This window comes from Lagenorhynchus albirostris, chromosome 6 (genome assembly GCF_949774975.1).
Source record: "Lagenorhynchus albirostris chromosome 6, mLagAlb1.1, whole genome shotgun sequence".
NCBI classification, from domain to species: Eukaryota; Metazoa; Chordata; class Mammalia; order Artiodactyla; family Delphinidae; genus Lagenorhynchus; species Lagenorhynchus albirostris.
In genome coordinates this window covers 2,973,872-2,992,676 of record NC_083100.1, presented here as the reverse complement: position 1 = coordinate 2,992,676, position 18,805 = coordinate 2,973,872, and the positions used below count along the sequence as shown (strand labels likewise).

General features: G+C 52.9%; 1 protein-coding gene and 1 pseudogene across 3 annotated transcripts in view; both read left to right on the top strand.

Annotated features, from left to right (window-relative positions):
- The first annotated feature begins 3,449 nt into the window (after nt 1-3,449).
- Nucleotides 3,450-18,805, top strand: part of UBE2F (ubiquitin conjugating enzyme E2 F (putative)) — a 51,892-nt gene continuing 36,536 nt past the window's right edge. For 2 of the 3 annotated variants that reach the window (XM_060151718.1, XM_060151715.1), the window contains exons 1-2: nt 3,450-3,585; nt 9,211-9,344. In XM_060151718.1, coding sequence (XP_060007701.1) covers nt 9,227-9,344 — 118 coding nt within the window. In that variant the 5' untranslated portion in view covers nt 3,450-3,585; nt 9,211-9,226. Of the gene's footprint in view, nt 3,586-4,214; nt 4,340-9,210; nt 9,345-18,805 lie in introns of those variants that run through there. The other variant, XM_060151716.1, reaches the window with a different exon arrangement.
- Nucleotides 5,948-7,816, top strand: LOC132521937 (small ribosomal subunit protein eS19-like; annotated as a pseudogene).

The following is an 18,805-nucleotide window of genomic DNA, read 5'->3' as shown; positions in this document are numbered from 1 at the left end:
CTTGAGTCCCAGTTGTATCCCTCATTCTATCATGATTTACCAGTACTAGTTCTCCAAGGAGCTCGTGGTTTTGGAGGGCAGGGTCTGTGCTGTATACATTCTGTCCCCTCCCAGCACTCAGCACTTGGTAGATGCTCATGATACAGTTCTTGACTTACTGACATATATTTCAGAAGAACCTGTAGGGACACAGGCCTGTGTGTCTCCAGGCTGCTCTTCAGTGCCCTGGGCCTTACTCCTTAGGATAATAGGGCCTGGTTGGAGGGTAGGATGCACGCCGTGGAATAACCTGTAACAACACAGAACAGGTTGGAGCAGGTACCAGCTGAGGGTTGAGCTGGACCCTTCCATCCACGCCTACTCCACACCTAGTGTTGCCAGTGCAGTTTCCCAGTCCACGCAAGGGGCTGCGTTTGGAACATCGCTGAGGTCTTGCCCTGGCAAAGGCTTCGAGTCCATAGGACGGTGTGGGGCAGAGCAGTCTTCCACTGAAACACGGAGCCAGGAACGTCTACCCCGATCGGGTGCCACTGGTGTGGGAGAGCTCTGCTCCGTCCACAGCGTGTGCAGGAGGGAAGAGTGGAGGGAATGACTAAGGAAGGCTCGCCCCTTAGGGCTTCCCTAGGCTTTTCCTGCCTAGGAAGCCCTGCCCTAACCCAGCAGGCACCCAGGCCCTCGCACCAGATGATGTTAACCAGCTGGCAGGCTGCCCCAGGCTGAAGAGTGCCCAGAGCCCTGGCTTGGTGGTAGCATGTCACCCAGGTCAGTCCCAGACCAGGCCGGGACAGCTTCTGGGACAGCCTGTGAAGCTGTGTCCAGAGACAGGAATGGCTGAAAAGCTAGGGGACATCTCCCCTTCCCTGTTCCAGCCAGAAGCCCTGGGCTGTGCTTCTCAGGGTAGGGGTGAAGGAGGTGGGAAGGACACCTAATGAGTTGTGTCCACCGGCTCGTCCCCTGGCACCAGTACTATCCTGGGAGGCTTATTGCCGAGTCTAAGCTCATGCTCTCACTGCACGACAGGCCAATAAATCAAGAGACAAGTTGTTGGGGAAAGGAATAGTGACTTTACTCAGAAAGCCAGCAAACTGAGAAGGTGATGGACCAGTGTCCCAAAGAATCATCTCACCCAAGCTAGAATTCAGGCTGCTTTTATACTCAAAGGGGAGGGGGTAAGGTCCTGGTTCTGGTCAGCCTCCCAAAGGGATGTGCTAATTTCTTCCTTTCTGCAGCCATTCACAGTTGGGCCTGGTCAGGATGTTTCCTGTGAGCTAAACATAGGCATTGTAGCTTAATGCTCATTACCTGGGAGGCAGGGTTCCCAGCGATGGACCATTATGTATAATTTAAGCTTCTAGGCAACATCCCTTTCGTGATTAACTTGTAATAAAATACAAAGGTTCTTCCCTATTAGAGGCTCACAATTGGTCCTCTACCCCTTCCTCTTATATGTTCGGGTGCGCATGCACACACACACACACACACACACACACACACACACACACACACAAACACACACAGGGTGGGCACATGATCTGAGCCCAGCCATCCTCTCCCGGAAAATGTGAAATTGGGAGGGAAGGGACAGCCCCCTCTGTGGCCTGGATTGTAAAGATGTATGAGGCCAGGCCCCAGCTCCACTGAGGCATCTGGGAGGACAAGGCCACCCCCAGAGGCCAGGACTCAGACGGAGCCACCGAGAGCTGGAGGCCGGGCTCCCAGTTGTCTCCTCATATCCTATGAGCATACCTTGTCTTCTAAATGTTTTGTGCTTAAGCTAGTGAAAGTTCGGTTCTGAAGGAGCCGCAGATGAACACAAATTGCTTCTCCAGGAAGCAAGGGGGCCAGCTTTGCCCCTCTCCTGCCACCTATTGGACATGGCGCATTGGTTGAGGGCAAATCCCAGCTCTGCCTTATCAGGCAGACTCCTTAACGTCTGTGCCTCGGTTTCCTCATCTGTAAAATGGGGATAATAAAACACCTGTTTCATGAGGTTGTTGTGAGGATTACATGAGTCAATAACCTAGTAAACCCTAAATAAGGCTCAGGTGAAGGCACGAGGCAGCCTCATGAAATGAAGCTTCATTTATCCACAGTGGTGAGATTTGGGCCACCACGGGCCCATGTGCGCTCAGGCTGTCCTACAGACAGTGTTCCTTAGCAAGACAAATACTCAAGCCAATGCACTGTACCTTAATTTGCTGCCTTGCTTCAGGCCTTATCTTCTCTCGCCAGGACTGCTGCTACAAGCTCATGCAATACTTATCCGGCAGATGTGTTTTGACCACCTGTCGCCAGGATCGGGGAGGAGTGTTATGGGAAACACAGAAGAGGAGGACCTGAGGAGCTGAGCTCGGGAAACAGGCATTGACGGTGTCTTTGAGCACCAGGAATGCGGAAGCACTGGGCTTCAGCAAAGTCACAGAGGGGCACCTGCCTCTCCCAGACCTTGGGCCCTCTCTGAGCAAGTGGTGTCTAAGCTTAGGCAAATTTAGGAGTTAGCCAGGTGAAGAAGGAGGAAACTGTTCCCAGACAGAAGGAATACCGTGAATTTTGTCCGTGACTGGTCTTCCTCACTCGGGTCAAGGAAACTTGATATTGTCACTCCACCGTTTAAAACCTATCAGTGGGGCTTCTGGAAATAAAATTCTAACTCCTTGGCTCTTTTGTCCCTGTCCACGAGGTGAACCTCCTCTCTCAGATGGCTCACTCCTCCAGGAGCCCTACCTGACCCTGCCAGAGCGCCTATTACCAACCACACCAGGACGCGAATGGACGTGAGAATAATTTGTATTCAACGAGCTAGAAATTAGAACAATTTGAAACAGATTTTTTAAAGTAAGTACTTTGCAAAAGTGTTAGAGCTAAAACAAGGCATGAAAACCGTAAGACAACAGGAAAGCGCCCACCCATTCCACTGCAGTCTCCCGGAGCACCCGGGGGGGTTGGTGGCTGCACGGCTCACCGCCCGGCCCCGCTCACTCCCGACACTGCGGGCTGTGGGGCGGCCGCTCCTCTGCATCCTGAGCACTGTGATGGGCACACAGCGGGCGCCCCATCCACCGAGGCAGTCAGTACCGGCCTAGCAGCCCCTGCAGGCCACGCTGCGCGGGGATCCTCTCAGCCGCAGGCCCAGACTTAGCACACGGCCAAACGAATGGAGGCAGGAACACCGCGCAGAGAACCCGGCCCTTCGCCGCGCAGGCTCGGAAACTGACTGGGCGACCTCGCCCCCGGTCGCCGCTGACCAATCAGCGCGGGCCGCTAGATCCGTGCCCGCCCCAGGCCATGCCGTCAGCCAATGAGAGAGGCCCGAGAGGCCGGCCGCCGAGCCCAGCCCCGGCCGGCGCACTCTGCTGTTCGCCTGTCAGGCTCCAAATAAAGTTCTTCGGGGCTTTGAATTTTTTTTTTAAAGCGCCCTCTGCAGTCTCGGCCGCCGCGGGCGAGAGCGGCCGAGTCCCCGCCCCGCCACTTCCGGTCTCGCCGCCCGGAGCCGGTGCGGCTGTGAGGGGCTGCGTTTCGCCGCCGCCGGCCGGCCGGGCATGGTGTTGGGCGCCGGGCCCGCCTCGCCTGTCTCGGGGTGCCCAGGTGAGGAGCGCGCGGCCGTGCGGTGGGCGAGGGGCTGCCACGGGCTGGAGGGTGGCTCGGCTCCCGCGGCGCCGCTGCACCCGGCGGGCGGGCCGGAGGGCGGGCGGCGCCGGGGCCGCCACAGGCCGTGCGGGTCCTCACGGCCGGGCGTCGGGGGCTGGAGGGCGGGCGGACGCTGCGGGGCGTGGGCCGGGGGGCGCGGGGCTGGGTCCGGGGCGCTGGCCGCGGCCGGGCTCCAGGGGCAGTGCGCCCCGAGCCCGGACCTGTGCCGGGCGCACACACGGCCTCGCTCGCGCCCGCCGTCGCGGGGGAGCTGCTAGCCGCATTGTCCGGGAGGAAACGCAGCGCCGAGTGGGCCCAAGGTCACCGGCCCGACGTGGCCGGAGGCAACGGGGCTCGGACTTAGGCAGCCGGACTCCTGATCATCTGTGAATCGGGCTAGGCCAGGGGGACGCTGAGGGTGAGGGGGAGCCCGGCTGCCGCCTCGCCAACTTGCCTGCGGCTTCCCCACAACCGGGGGAGACCACGGCTGGTTTGGAGGGTCTTCTCGGGCCAGAGGAGCTGGGAGGACATTTTGGACCGATCCGTACGGCCAAGTTTGGTGTGTAATCTTGGGTGTGGCCCCACCCTCCCTGGGTCTCAGTTCCCTCATCCGTCCCACGAGGGGATCGGGTCCGCCCTTCTGCCTTCCCTCCAGCGCCGGAGTGGGGTCAGGATGGACTGGAGTGGCCGGAGAAGGCTTCTTGGAGGAGAGGTAGGAATCTGGGTGGTCATCTGTTATCCTAAAGAAGCAGCAGGTTTAGGTGGTGAAGGGAGGGAGGGCATTCCAGACCTGGATGTCAGGGTGAGCAGAAGCTTCCAGAAACGAGCGGGGTGTTGTTGAGGAACAGGGAGGAGGCCCACCTACCTTGTGCAGAGGATTCATGGCTGAGTAAGGGGATGAAGGTAGGGGAAGGGCACGGGTGGGGGAGATGTTCAGAGACAGAAATCATCACCAGGCTAGGTGGTGCAGGGCTGGACATATCTGCTGCTCAGGTAGTAGGCAGGGCAGTGCAGGAGGAAGCAGGTTTACTGCTCAGGTAAAAGGGTTGGGCTCCAAAGGTCATCAGTCAGCCAGCCATGGAGCCAGGTGGGAGGTTCCTTGGGCCCTGGCGTTCTAAAGGAGAAGGGTGGGGTGTGGGCTTTTTTGTGTCCTGATCTGGGCCTCTTTGGCTGGAGAAGTTGGTTGTCCCCTAGTGACCTGCAGTTCCACCTTTTACACTTAGATTGGGACTTGTCTAGGGCAGGAAGAATCGTAAATGAGGAGGTCCTCACCCCGTGAGCTGACTGGCCCCTGCACGGGTGACAGGGCCTGATTTTGCCACTATAAGCAGGAACACTGAGTCAGTACTGCTCGATGATGAGCCTAGTAAATACGGTACATCAGAATCTTCTCTGAACAGTCTGCAAGCAAGTCCCACCCAGAGGAAGAACTTAAATGGGCCAATTACAACTTGTGGAATTTAGAGACTGAGGGTGCTGTTACCGAAAATGCTGCCCTAGTCAAAGTGTAATTTGCAGTAAAGGGGAAGTTTAGTTTTAAATCAGGTCTTCAAGGGGTGAAGCATACTGAAGAAAGACGAGAGAATTCTGCAGCAAACTGCAGGTGTTCAGCTAACCTGACAGCTTGAATGATTATTTTCGTTCAGATCTCTTTGTACAGAGTTAAATTAGCAGCTATGTAGCAACCCCCGATTAGGCCTTTGCTTTATCCCTAAAGTGGTGTGTGAAAATGATACAGATGATGGAGAAATAGATGGTCATTATATACTTAGATTTCATAGAATGTTAGGAAACTAAGTTTTGTCTTCTACAGGAAACAGACGCCAGTGTTTTCTTTGATATCTTGCATAGTCAGTCCTGTGTATTTTATTAAGGGCCACAAACGTGTTGACGATTGAAAACCAGGAATCTGACTCTAAATGGAATTGAGTATGGGGCATACTCTGCCCACAGAGAAGAATTCGGTGTGGGGTAGGAGTATAAGAGAATTAAGCAGAGTCCTCAGACTGCAGCCACACAGAAGAGTGTCTTGGTGTGAGCCTTCCTTTGTATGAGTGGGTCTTGCCAGGACCCTCTGAGCAGCTCCTTCAGTGCGGGTCTGCAGGGAGCTGGGTGCGGACCAATCATGTGCCCTAGGACTCCCCTTTCTGTTGGGCTCTTTATTATGGCTTTCCTAGGGTGCTGCCTACAGAACTCTCTTTACACATGCTGTGCTTTTATTGCTTGACGTGTTTGTATTACCAAGGTCAGCTAGAGGATAGAAACCAAGGGGACTTCGTGATAGACGCATATCTTGGCCCACCATCAGGCGACCCTGTCGATGTGGTGAGAGTGATGTGTTCAGGTGTGGGTGCCTGGCAGTGGGCTTGCTGGGGAGGCAGACCCTGCTTTGGGATCCAGATCTGCTTGAGGGATTCCTGGCAGGATCGTTCGGGGGCCGCTGAGCAGGGGGCTGCTGGCTCTAGCTGGTGCTGCTGTGTCTGGTAGCTTGTGGGCTGGAGCCTCCACAGGAGTTCCCGACTCCTTGCCCCGCTCCCCCCGCCCCGCCCTCCCTTGTGAGGGGGCTTGGTAAACGGAACCGGTAGTCCCTGCCCTGGGTGAAGCTGGGAAGGTGTGTGTCCATCGGTGATGGTCCTCTCCGTGGGTCCAGCTGAGGTAGAGTGGGAGTAAAGAAACTAGCAATGGTTTGGTTTCACATTTTTTTTCAATTTTATTGAGGTATAACTGAAGTACACTAAACTGTACATACTTAAACTATGCAATTTGATCAGTCTTGACGTACGGATATACCCCTGAAACCATCACCACATTCGCGATAAAAACATCCCATCATCTACACGAGGGAAACTAGTGTTTCGTGGTGACCTCTTCTAGCAGCTGAGTGGCCTCAGACAACCCAGTTCCTGGGCCCTGGTTGTCCCAGAGTCCACATCCATAAAATAGAGTGGGAGTCAGGGAAGAAGTCCTTCGCAGGTTTGAAATTCTAGGAGCTTGTGAGTGCTTGTGTGTAATAGAACTATCTCTTGAAGCATTTAGACCAGTGACTCCTCTTAAAAATTGTTTATTTATTTGTTTGTTTATTTATTTATTTAGGCTGCATTGGGTCTTCATTGCCGCGCGTGGGATTTCTCTAGTTGCGGCAAGGGGGGGCTCCTCTTCGCTGTGGTGCGTGGGCTTTTCACTGCCGTGGCTTCTCATTGCAGAGCACGGGCTCTAGGCACGCGGGCTTCAGTAGTTGTGGCACGCGGGCTCAGTAGTTGTGGCACATGGGCTCAGTAGTTGTGGCACATGGGCTCAGTAGTTGTGGCTCATGGGCTCTAGAGTGCAGGTTTGGTATTTGTAGCGCGTGGGCTTAGTTGCTCTGCGGCATGTGGGATCTTCCCGGACCAGGGCTTGAGCCCGTGTCCCCTGCATTGGCAGGTGGATTCTTAACCACTGTGCCTCCAGGGAAGTCCCTAGACCAGTGACTCTTAAAGGGATTAGATGTGTGTGTGTGTTTGTGCATAGGTCCTGTACAGTTCAGAAGGTCATATTCAATATGTTGTTTTCATGGTACAAACAATAGAAAATTAAATCTTACAGTCTTTGTTGGGTGGGGGAATACACAGAAGATGGTGTGAAAAGCTATGTGAGGGACCTGGGTTAAAATGGTTAAAAATACTGATGGGGGGAGAGTTATTCTTATAGTTTGGCTTTCAGGATCTTGGCTTCAGCCCCTGGCTGGCAGTGCAGAGGCTGCACGATGCCTGGAGTTTCCTGTAAAAGACGTGAACCAGCGGGAGTTCGTCAGAGCTCTGGCAGCCTTCCTCAGAAAGTCCGGAAGCTGAAAGTCCCTGAATGGGTGGACACTGTCAAGCTGGCCAAGCATAAAGGGCTCACTCCCTACGATGAGAACTGGTTCTACACACGAGCTGCTTCCACAGCACGGCACCTGTACCTCCGGGCGGCGCTGGGGTTGGTGCCATGACCAAGATCTATGGGGGGGCGTCAGAGACATGGCGTCATGCCCAGCCACTTAAGCAGAGGCTCCAAGAGCGTGGCCCATCGGGTCCTCCAAGCCCTGGAGGGGCTGAAAATGGTGCAAAAGGACCAAGATGGGGGCCACAAACTAACACCTCAGGGGCAGAGAGATCTGGACAGAATCGCTGGACAGGTGACAGCCGCCAAGAAGCAGCATCAGAACAAATGATGCTCATTCGTAAAAACAAACAAACAAACAAACAAACAAGATCTTGGCTTCAAACTAAAAGTTCTGTGCTTAGGTCATGTTTTTCATCTGGAAGTTTTTAGAACATTTTCTTTTGAAAATGATCAGAGTGGTACTGAAAGGAAATTACATTAAAGCAACAAAGGAAATTATGAAAATATCGAGCTGGTGACCAATTTTTGTCCTCAATCAAAAGAAGTTCCAGGGCTTCCCTGGTGGCGCAGTGGTTAAGAATCTGCCTGCCAATGCAGGGGACACGGGTTCGAGCCCTGGTCCGGGAAGATCCCACATGGGACGGAGCAGCTAAGCCCGTGCGCCACAACTACTGACCCTGCACTCTAGAGCCCGTGATCCACAACTACTGAACTCCTGCGCCTAGAGCCCGTGCTCTGCAACAAGAGAAGCCACCACAGTGAGAAGCCTACGCACCACAATGAAGAGTAGCCCCCGCTCGCTGCAGCTAGAGAAAGCCCATGCGCAGGAACGAAGACCCAACACAGCCAAAAATAATTTAAAAATTAAAAAAAAAAAAAAGTTCCAGAATTCCTCTCCAACTGGTAAAGCAAGCAAGAAGAGTTAGGAGGCCTGTCAGATGAATGGTGGTTTATGTTAGAAACAGAAGGCAGATTCTAGAGGACAGTTCTATCTGTAAACATCGTTGACATCTTTAGTCCTTTCTCCGAAGCAGTCAGGTGCATCACCTATTTTTGGTCTTTATTATCCTTCCCAGTGAGCTGTCAGTGAGGGAACCTGAAACATAGGTGGGTTGGAAGTAGCCAAGTGAAAATAATCTAGTTTGGAACATTAATTATAACTTAATTATGTTGCTATTGCCTAACAATATAAATACAGTACAACGTAAATAAATGTGAAGATGCTTATTAAGGTTCTAGCCACACCTTTATTAAAGGAAGGAGGAAAGAAAGCATTGCGGTGCTCCCTCCTCACCAGAGGTGGACACTCCCTTCAGTCTGTGCTGGGCCAGGCCCTGGGGCCACACCCTCAGGTGCATGGTCCACACAGCAGGGATGGGCAGACTTACCAGTGGACAGCGGTGGGCCTACGTGAGGCCCGTCAGCGGAGGTTGCCCTAGACCATGAGCGCCCAGGAGCATTGCCACTGCTACATCCCGGGGCCTGGCGCCCAGTGAGTGTTAAATGCTTGGCTCACCCTTGTTGAATTTTCATTCATACTTTAAAACATCAGATTTAGAGAGGCATAGAGATTATCCAAATTCATTATGAAGGAATGCAGTGTTATTGTATCTTACATGCTAAATTTTTCTGTAACTAAATTATGGGAAAAATATTAAAAACCACCTTACATCATTGTCTTCACTGTCCAGTCACTGTCTTAACCTGCTTTTGGCCTTTCAGGATAAAGGTAGCAGTGATGCTGACACTGGCAAGCAAACTGAAGCGGGATGACGGTCTCAAAGGGTCCCGGGCGTCAGCCACAGCCTCCGACTCCACTCGGCGGGTTTCTGTGAGAGACAGGCTGCTTGTCAAAGGTAATGACCATCCGTGTGAGCTGTTTTTCTATCCCATAACAAAATGAAGTCTGCCTGGAGGCTCTTCTGGGATACGAAGCAGCCTGTTGTTGAATAGAAGTACCTGTTTGAAAATATTTTGAAATATAATTGCTGTCACATACAACAGAAGAACTTTGTACTCTGCACACACTATGGGAATGCTGATGGCAAGAAAACGGTATTAAAACTGGTGTGTCTTATGCCCTTGGGATACTCTCTGCAGGGGCTGCCAGAATGCTAGGAGAAGGAGTAAGGTACTCCTTCAGCAGACTGACGACTCTGGTCTCAGTGCTGTCATTATCCGGCTGGTGTGTGGGGGGGGGTGGGGAGTCGGGGAGGTTCTTCCTTTCTGGACTCCTCAGCAGCAGAGTGTCTGACCTGTAGAGGGAGGGACTGGAGATCGGTAATCTCTTAGGATCCTTCTCTCTTTTATTTATTCACAGCCTGAGGACAGCCTTGTGCAAAATTGGTTCTTGTCCCAGAATTAATAATAGAGTGTCCTAGCAGTAGTCTTTGGAGAAGGGTTACGTGATGTATGTGTGTGACTATGCGAGTGTTTGTGTGGAACTTTTGCATGTATCCGTTGAACAGATTTACAACTATTGAGTGCAAAGGCAGTTTCCTAGGGTCATGAGGACCACGAAAGATCAAACCGTTTCTGCCTTGAAGGAGCACTCTACTTTATGACACGTGTTTACATTTTTTAAGTGTAAGGAGCTAGGAAGCACAGAGGGTTAAATGATTTGTTAGAACTGTCTGTTTTCATGTTGTGTTAGGTGGACACGGTGGGGGTGGCTGCCATCTGCATGTCCGGGAACAGATCTGCTGGTGGGAGACCTGGCGTTTATGAATGCCCCGTGTTGGGCCTTCTCAGAAGCAAAGCACAGCTGCGTTTGGGAAGGGGTGGGCACAGGAGATGCCGGGTTCCGGGACGCGTCACTGGTGTACTCTCCCCTGTTCTCCCTCTGCCCCTGGATCGTGACTGAGCTCTGGCTTTCCCAGCCTGATGGGTGATAGGTTAAAGATGGAGTCAGAATCGTTTTTGACATTTTGGCAAAATACCTTCTGTGTCAGGGAGAGCGTTAGACGGTATTTAGTTTGTTACAACACAGGAAGGTTTACCCTGTGGGGTTTGGGGCTGTGGCCTGGGCTGCAGCCCCTCACTTGGGTGGCCTGATAGGACTTGAGTCTCTTTCCTGGGTGCTGGCTCAAGGGTTCCATCTGCAGAGGAAGCCAGGAGCCAAGCAAGCCAGGGAAGGGGTTTGACGCGTGGGTCAAAGTCCTTCGAGGGGAGGGTGTTCTAATGCCAGGGAGTTGCGGTGAGGAAGGGGGTTGCAGCTGAGGAGGAGCGGGGGGGAAGCTGGCAAATGGACGGCGCCATCTTCTTTCCCGCCTCCTGTCACGGCGGACAGCAGCACTTGTCTGCTGAGCGCCTGCGGCCAGGCCCTCTGTTGGGTGCTTTATAGGGGCAGCTCTTGTTTGACTTTTGCTAAGCCTTGCCAGGTGGGTGGTTCATTTTACAGCTCAAGAACTGAGACTCAGAGGTTCAAAAGCTTGCCCAGGTCACAGCTTTATTGCAGCAAGACAGCCAGACCCACATTTTGGGGTAGGGCAGGCACTTGGGGAACAGACCCAGCAAGCAGAACCCGAAGGAGCAGAACAGAAGTGTGAGTCCCCAGAAGAGAGAACTCAGGGAGGCACAGAGGCTCCACCACACGCCCTCCCGCTCAGGGATTCCCTGAGAGCTCTCAAATGACTCGAGGCCCTGACGCAGCCCAGGGGAGCCCCCTGAGGCCCATGGAGCTGGACTCTGCCCCAGCTCCTAGGACAGGAGATGTCTTTGGCTGGGTTTACAGGACCCAGCTGAGGTCCTTTGATTTTGTGAGACTTATCGAGGAGAGGTGCAAAACCTCCTCGAGAGGCCACCTGTTTCCATTCTCCCAGAGACACTGGGGGTTATTAGGTTTCCGGGCCCAGAGCACTTGCAGTTGGCGGTGGTTGTGTACCAAGCTTCAGTGTAACACACCCCTCATGTGGCCTGCTCTCCATCTGCCTCGGGGTGGCCAGCCCAGTGTGGGCCGGCTGACTGAGTGGTGAGTAGTTTGGGCTCGTGGTGGAGGGTAGGTGGAGAGGAAGGGTGGGCCTGACCTGAGAGAGGAGGCTGTAATAAAGAACGCTCTCATGGCTGATGACTGTTTGGGCTGCACCTAGAGCGCTCCTTCAGAATGCGGCAGCACCTCCATTCTGGGGGTTTCTGATGGTCAGGTGGAGCCCGGCGGAGTCCATGGCTGTCGTGGGCCTGGTGAGGCACTTGGAGGGGTGGTTACTGTGAGAGTCCCTCCTAGCTGAAACTCCCCTTGGGGACTTTGAGAAAAGTCAGTTGTCCGGGTTCAGTGAGATGGCTGCAGTCAGGACTGTCATCTGGGGCTGTGGCTGTGGCTCACGTGAGGATGTTGCTCCTGAGGATCCCTGAGTAGCAGAACAGTGTATTCATGCGCCTTTGGGACTCGGTGCCACGGGCTGGGTTCCCGGGAGTGGGGAATTTGGCGTGCGGTATAGTTATTAAAGGGTATCCTTGGGACTGATGCCTGTGGAGGGTGGTGGAGGAAGCAGGAGCAGGCAGAGGGAGAGGGAGAGCTCTGACGGAGGCCCCATGACAGCCTCTGCTCCAGAGCAGGCGTGGCCCTTCACAGCTGTCCCCAGTCAGGGGAGATGGTCAGGCCTTCCTGCTCTGCTCGACCAGTCGTCAGATGGGTCTGGCCTGAGGTGGGACTCTGGGCAGCCCACACAGTCCCTGGAAGGGTTGAGAGCTGAAGGCCATCTGCTGAGAGCCCTCGCTGAGAGGGCATCTGGGCCATGCGTCCATCGCCCAGAGGAAAGACCACAGACACTTAGAGGCAAAAATATGTTTTTAGCTGGTCCGCTGCCATGCTTGACCATGCACGGTGGAGATCTGGCTTGGTGCGGATGGCTGTAAGGTTAACGTGGGAGATCGGAGGTTGACAGGGACACTTGTCCCTAGTGGTGAGGGCCAGTGGTAGCTACAAAACTGAAGCTTCTGTTCTTTTTCTTGGGCTAGTGGGCCCAGTTCTGAAGGTGACAGGTGGAGTCAGCTGTCCCTGGAATACTGTGGCCTGCCTTGGAGCCGCTGGCCGTGTGAGGCTCTACCACACTGGCGCCTCGGCCATACCAGCTTTTCATTTGCACCCCTGGGGTCATTCTCGAGGATATCCTCCAGGCTGCAACTGGAGAGATGCTTGCAGCAGCAGTCCCTGGAGGGTATAGAACAATCAGGTGTTTCTGGGCGAGGACTGAGGGCTGCTGTCTGCCCTGAGTCCTGGGAGTTGGGGACACTGGGGAGAGAGCGTTTCAGATCTGCGCATTTCCTTTTGGCCCCAGCTCAGGTCTGGGCCTCTCTGGGAGCCATCACCGGTGCTTTCAGCCACAGGGCAGAGGGCACTGCGTTTCCGGTGGACCCTTGTGGTTCCTCCGAGTCCGTCAATTTCTGAGTCTGATGATGCTCCCCACCTTCCAAAAACGCCTCTGGGCAGAATGGCCTACTTTTTTTTCTGTCTGAAGCTTGGCACTTTTCATATAATGGGAACGTGATTGTGTGTCTCCCTGTCCTTTGACTTGTTCCCGTGACAAAGATTTTAGTGCCTGGCGTGTGCCAGCCTCCTGCTAGTGGCCCCTGAAGACCTCGAGGGGCTCCAGGCCGGCTGGCAGGGAGCTTTCGCTAAATGTGGAGATTTGGAATTGAGCTGACTGAGTTCAGGGCCAGGGCTGGAGTCGGGAGTGAATCTATAGCCATTGTCCCATCAGCCCCTGTGCTCCATGTGGCTCCTGGCGTTCTCTCGTTTTAGCAGCTGTGGCGGCTCTCCATACTCTGAGCCTACTCTGCAGAGCAGAGAGGCCTGGCTGCCCTCCTGCATGGGCTTCCCAGCTTCCAAGGTGCAGGTGTCTCCACGAGGTGCCACACGGGGCCTCCTTTGGCTGAGCGCTTCTGTGTCCACATGAGCGGTCTGGTCACGTGGTATAGGAGCGGCTCCGGTTCAGGGCGCTTCCTGGAAGAGTGGGCAAAAGAGAACCATTTATTGTTCTCCAGAGCTGCTCTCTCCATGCCAGGCCCTGCCCAGGACTCTGGAGGTGGGCTCAGGGTTGGCTTGTCATGTTGGCAGGGTATTCAGAGCATTTAGCAGCATTTGAAGCTGTGGCTGTGTGTTCCAATATGTGTTCTAAAGACGAGGGCAGTGGCCCAAAGAGGAGGAGTCCTGCTAACGTGGAGTGAGGCAGCTGGCCCAAGCCTAACCTTTAAATGCTTGGCTGCAGGGTTAAACACCACTGAAACTGCCCAGGGAATTTGGTGGCCCTCAGGTGTGCCGGATAGCCCAGGAATGGGGGTGGGCAGGGAGGATCTGTAGAAGACACGTGAGGGCTCAAGTCAGCTTTGTCTGCTCATGTTGAAAGTGGGTGATATGAGGCTTTGGGGATCCATTCCCAGAGACTGCTACGGGGGCTGTGCTGGTTTTCGGGGTTACATCCTAGCTTCCCCAGAGTGTGGAGGGAGGGGGCCGTGAGTACTCTGGGCCTGCACTCTGCAGTGTGCTGCTAGAAGGCCCTTGGACTGAGTGGAAGGGCTGATGTGGGGCTTGGTGGGGCTCTTGGGCAGTAGCCATGCCATCTCTGGGAATAGGATGGTGCTGCTGGGGCAAGTGTCTCCCCCATAAGGGCACTGTGCATGGATGCTGGTGATGCAGAAGAGGTGCTCAAGGCATAAAGACAGACGGGAGGCTAAGAGATAAAGTTGTAGTTCAAGAAATCGAAGAGGTAGTGGTTCAGGTGGAAAGAGGTAATCAAGTCTCATGGGACATAGCTGCCAGCTCTTCCTGGGTCAAAGGGCTCAGCTGCCCTGCCTCGTGTTACCTGATGGGGCTCGGAGCTGGCTCTTGCTAAGAACCATCTGCATCTATGATTGGCCTTTGTCTTAGTCAGCTCAGGCTACCATAATAAAAGAGCATAGACTGCGGGGCGTAACCAATACACATTTATTTCTCATGGGTCTGGAGGTTGGAAAGTCCAAGATCAAGGCATTGGCAGATTCAGTTCCTGGTGAGGGCCCTCTTCCTGGCTTGTAAGCACCTGGTGTCTTTTCCCATAAGGGCATGAATCTCGTCATGAGGGCCCCACCCTCCTGACCTCATTTGACCCTAATTACCTCCCAAAGGCCCCACCTCATACCATTACATGGTGGGTAGGGGTTTAGGGCTTCAGCATAAGAACTTGGGTGGGGGACACGGTTCAGTCCTCAGCACCTTTGGAATGCCTCAGTCCCCAGCTGTCTGAGGAGAAAGGCTCCTCGTGTCTCAGGATTTTCACACTGAGAGTACTGCCACCCTGCTGGCAAGTGTGCTTGTTTGTCGAGCATTTCCTGAGCACTCCAAGTGTGCCAAGCTCAGGCCCAGGCACTGGGGTCCCAGGGCTGGGTCAGGATCTACAGGCCCCACCACCAAAAAGGCACAGGTTCAAGTGGCAGGTGGTGCGGAAACAGCTAGAGCACTGTGTTGTGGGCAGCCTACCGCAGAAGGGGCTGAGTGCGTGCTGTGTGGGGGCCATTGTGGTAATGGGGCGGATTTTGTAGTCTGACATTTCAGGGCAGTCAGTCGTGCTTCAAGTGGGCTCTGTGGTTTGATGTGTAGTTAGACAGGAAAAGCGTCTAATTTCTCAGGAGGAAGTTGTGCAGCCACTTACTTGTGCCAGGTGCCAGGTGCCTCCCCAGAGGTGGGCCTGTGAGCCGGAGAGGTGTTAGCATCTTTGCAACAGGCGCGACTTCAGCAGTTTAAAAATATCTGAACTTCTTGTTACCTTCCAGGTGGGGGTGGTGTCCTTTGGGCAGTGAGGTTATCCAGGGGAGGACTGCTGCTTTGCCAAGAGGCCTCTTGAGCGTGTAAAGCAAATCACTGGCTTCTTTGGCCATAGTCTGCTTGTAGGTGGGTTCTGAGGTTATTACTATCGACGTCAGTGAATTATTATTTGCCATCATCAAACTACTTGTCATCTGTGACAACTCCCTGAGAGGAACACTGCGTTGTAGTTCGTTTATCTTCCATACTGGGCTGGACTAAAATGCCAGGCATCTTTAATGAAATCCTTCTGCCTCCAAGGTCGTATTCCTTGCCCACTCTGGTTCTTGGACCAGAAGTCTGCAGAGGCCCTGACTGTGGTGGGGGTCATCACTGGACTAGGTCTGAGGGCTCTCGTCTTTGGAGTTGAATTCTAGACCACAATGTGAAATTATTGAATCCGTCTGTGTAAATTAGCTGTGTGTAAATAGTTTAGCTTGGCAAAGTAGCCTACAGCAGTTCCTATACCTGGAGGAATAAAACATTCAGAGGCCTAGGCCCCAGCTAGGACTTTTGGTGTAATTGGTCTGGATAGGGTGGGGTGGCAGGGTTTGCTCAGCAGGTGCTAGGTTGTGGGGATGGGTACACAGCTCCAAATTTTACTAAAAATCATTGAATTATACACTTAAAGTTGGTCTATTTTATAGTATGTAAATTGTACCTCACCAAGGCTGTTTATTAAACAAACAAACAAAAAAAACAAAAAAATTCCCCAGATGATTGTGTGCAGCCAGGGCGGAGAACCCCTGTCCTACAGTGAGGCGTCCTCTGGCCCAGAGCCTCTCATCCCCACACTAGGTCCCTGTAATGCAGCATCCGGTTCTGTTGCTCAGTCATCACGACACCCTGGTCAGTGCATCCCTGCCCTCCTGTGTCCGGGCCTCACCTTTTCCCTGTTCCTTGGCAGTAGACTGTCTTCTCAAATTTTTCACTTCTGTCATGTTGCCCCATTTCACATCCTCTGGGCATGTTTTCTATTTCTCTGGGTTTTTGTAAAACTGAATGACCAGAGTTCTCATGACAGGAGTCAGGATAGGCCCGCCAGAGAAAACCAGGTTCCAGTGGCCAGCATCAATCTCTCAAAAGAAGGGTCCTCAAGAAGAGTTTCTTGTGAATTCTTATCAACAAAAAGTTAAGTAATAGTGTAATAAATATGTAAATAGTATTCACCTTAAAACCATCTAGATTTAATTATATGGATAGCATATATTTAAAAGTGATTAATATGCATGACTCATTTGATAAGAGGTGTGCTTTTTTGATAAAATGAGTGCCCTGTGTGGGCTGTTGGAGCAGAGCCTGGCTCGGACCCCATCCTGGTCGGAGGGCCGGGGTGGGTGGCCTCAGAGTGTTTCTTTACCCCGTGCCCTGCTAGAGTGAAAGGCGAAACTAAAGATCACCATGGTCGTTATAAGTATGATGCTAGTGAACCTTCCATAGGATCTTCATCATTTTGTTTTAAGTGCATATATTCTAGTATACCATAGCACAAGACTGCCAGGACTGCAGTCCTTACTTCCTCCCTCCTCTGCCTCACCTCACTTGTCTGGATACCCATCCCGAGTGCCTGGAACCCAGACCTAATACATTTAGTGGGCCACCCGTCTCTACCGAGATTCTCAGCTAGCTGAGGTCAGAGCCTGTGCCTTTCCTAAACCTTTAGCCTCAAAATAGCCATCTGCCAGTCTCCCCACTAACGCACTCAGCTTTACAAACATTGTGGCCTCTCCCTTCCCACCCATTCTCCCCCTCTCCACCCCCTGCTCTGCACTTGAAGGAGTCATTTGCTTCTTAGTGTTTTGTAGACTGGTTTCATCTTTCCACGTACCTTCCTGTTGTTGTTGTTGTTGTTTTTTACATCTTTTTTGGAATATAATTGCTTTACAATGGTGTGTTAGTTTCTGCCTTATAACAAAGTGAATCAGTTGTACATATACACATGTTCCCATATCTCTTCCCTCTTGCGTCTCCCTCCCTCCCACCCTCCCTATCCCACCCCTCCAGGCGGTCACAAAGCACTGAGCTGATCTCCCTGTGCTATGCGGTTGCTTCCCACCAGCTATCTACCTTACTGCCAACAAACACATGAAAGAATGCTCAACATCATGAATCATTAGAGAAATGCAAATCAAAACTACAATGAGGTATCATCTCACACCGGTCAGAGATCCACATCCCAGGCTTGCCTCAGGCCTCATTCCCCTCGGACCAGTCTGTCCTCTCTACTGAATCATTCCTACTGTTCCTCCTGTCTCTCATCGGTGACTTTCCCTGCTCCTGTCCTCTGCTTTCTGCCAAAGTTCTTTCTTCTCACCAGTCTCTCCCCTTCGTTGGTCTCATGACGTCAGGTGGCATCACTCTGCAGGGGCTCCCCAGCCCTGGCCCTGGTCGTGCACCCAGACTTCAACTCTCCCACCCGCCCCCCTCAGCTTCCTCAGCCCTCTAGGCACGCTGGCTCTCCCCACCTCTGCTGAGTCCTTGCCGCCTCTCAGAGCACCCACCTCCCAGGTCACCTGGCCTCCGCTTAGGTGTCCTCTTGAGGCAAAGCTTAGGAACTTTTGTTCAGAAACCTCCCCTGGCTCCTGTTGCTGCAGAATAAAGTGGAGAATTCTGCGCCCTCCACCATCCTGGCCCTGGTTTTCCACCTCATTTCCCATTGCTCTGGCTGCACTGCATACCGTCTGGTTTCTGTGCTTGTCTGAGTTCTGTGCTTTTGCACATTGCTAACTTATCTCCTTGAAATACCTTTTCCCCACCTCTGTGGGACTGAATTCTACTGGTTCTTTAACGCCCAGATTGAAAACCTCCTCCTTCCTTTAGTCTCCGCAGCTGGAGAGTCGCCAGAGCACGTTATGTTATGTCAGAGGCGCAGACGACTTGCCTGCCCGGTTTCTTCTGGGTGCTCCCCCAGACCTCAGCTCGGTAATAGCAGGTTTGGTGGGAGCTCTGCAGCTTTGTCCTGGCAGAGGGGTGCTGGGCTTGAATGCTGAATGAGTGACGGATAGAAGAGGTCCCAGAGGAGAGCACTAGGGCTAAGGAATGTAGCTCCAAGGAGGAGGCTTCCTTGGGTATCAGCTTGCCCACAGATGGCAGGGGCAGCACATGAGCCCAGCAGGAGGTAGAGAGTTTTCTCTCCCTGGAAAAGTTCTAGCGCAAACTGGGCAAGCCCTCACGGGAAGACAAATCCGGAAAACCTGGAAGAGGCAGAGATATAAATAGAAATCAGATTTTGAGGGCAGTAGTTCCACTACTTGGGGGAACAAGATTTTCAAAAACGCTTTAGTGACTGTTTACCTATAGATAATTTCTATGTTAATTTTGAGTAGTTCTCATTCTCGCGGAAGTAAAATTTCAAGGGCCCTCGACTGCACTTGCTGGCATCCTGCAAGTCACTTTGTATCTTTGAAAGCAACTTCCTGGCTTAAAGTCTAACCTTTAGACCAAGTGTAGATTTCTGTTAATTCAGTTTTGTTTGTTTGTTTGTTTGTTTTCTTCATTGTTCTGGAGGGAATTGCCAGTTTAGAGCTGGTGATTTTATGT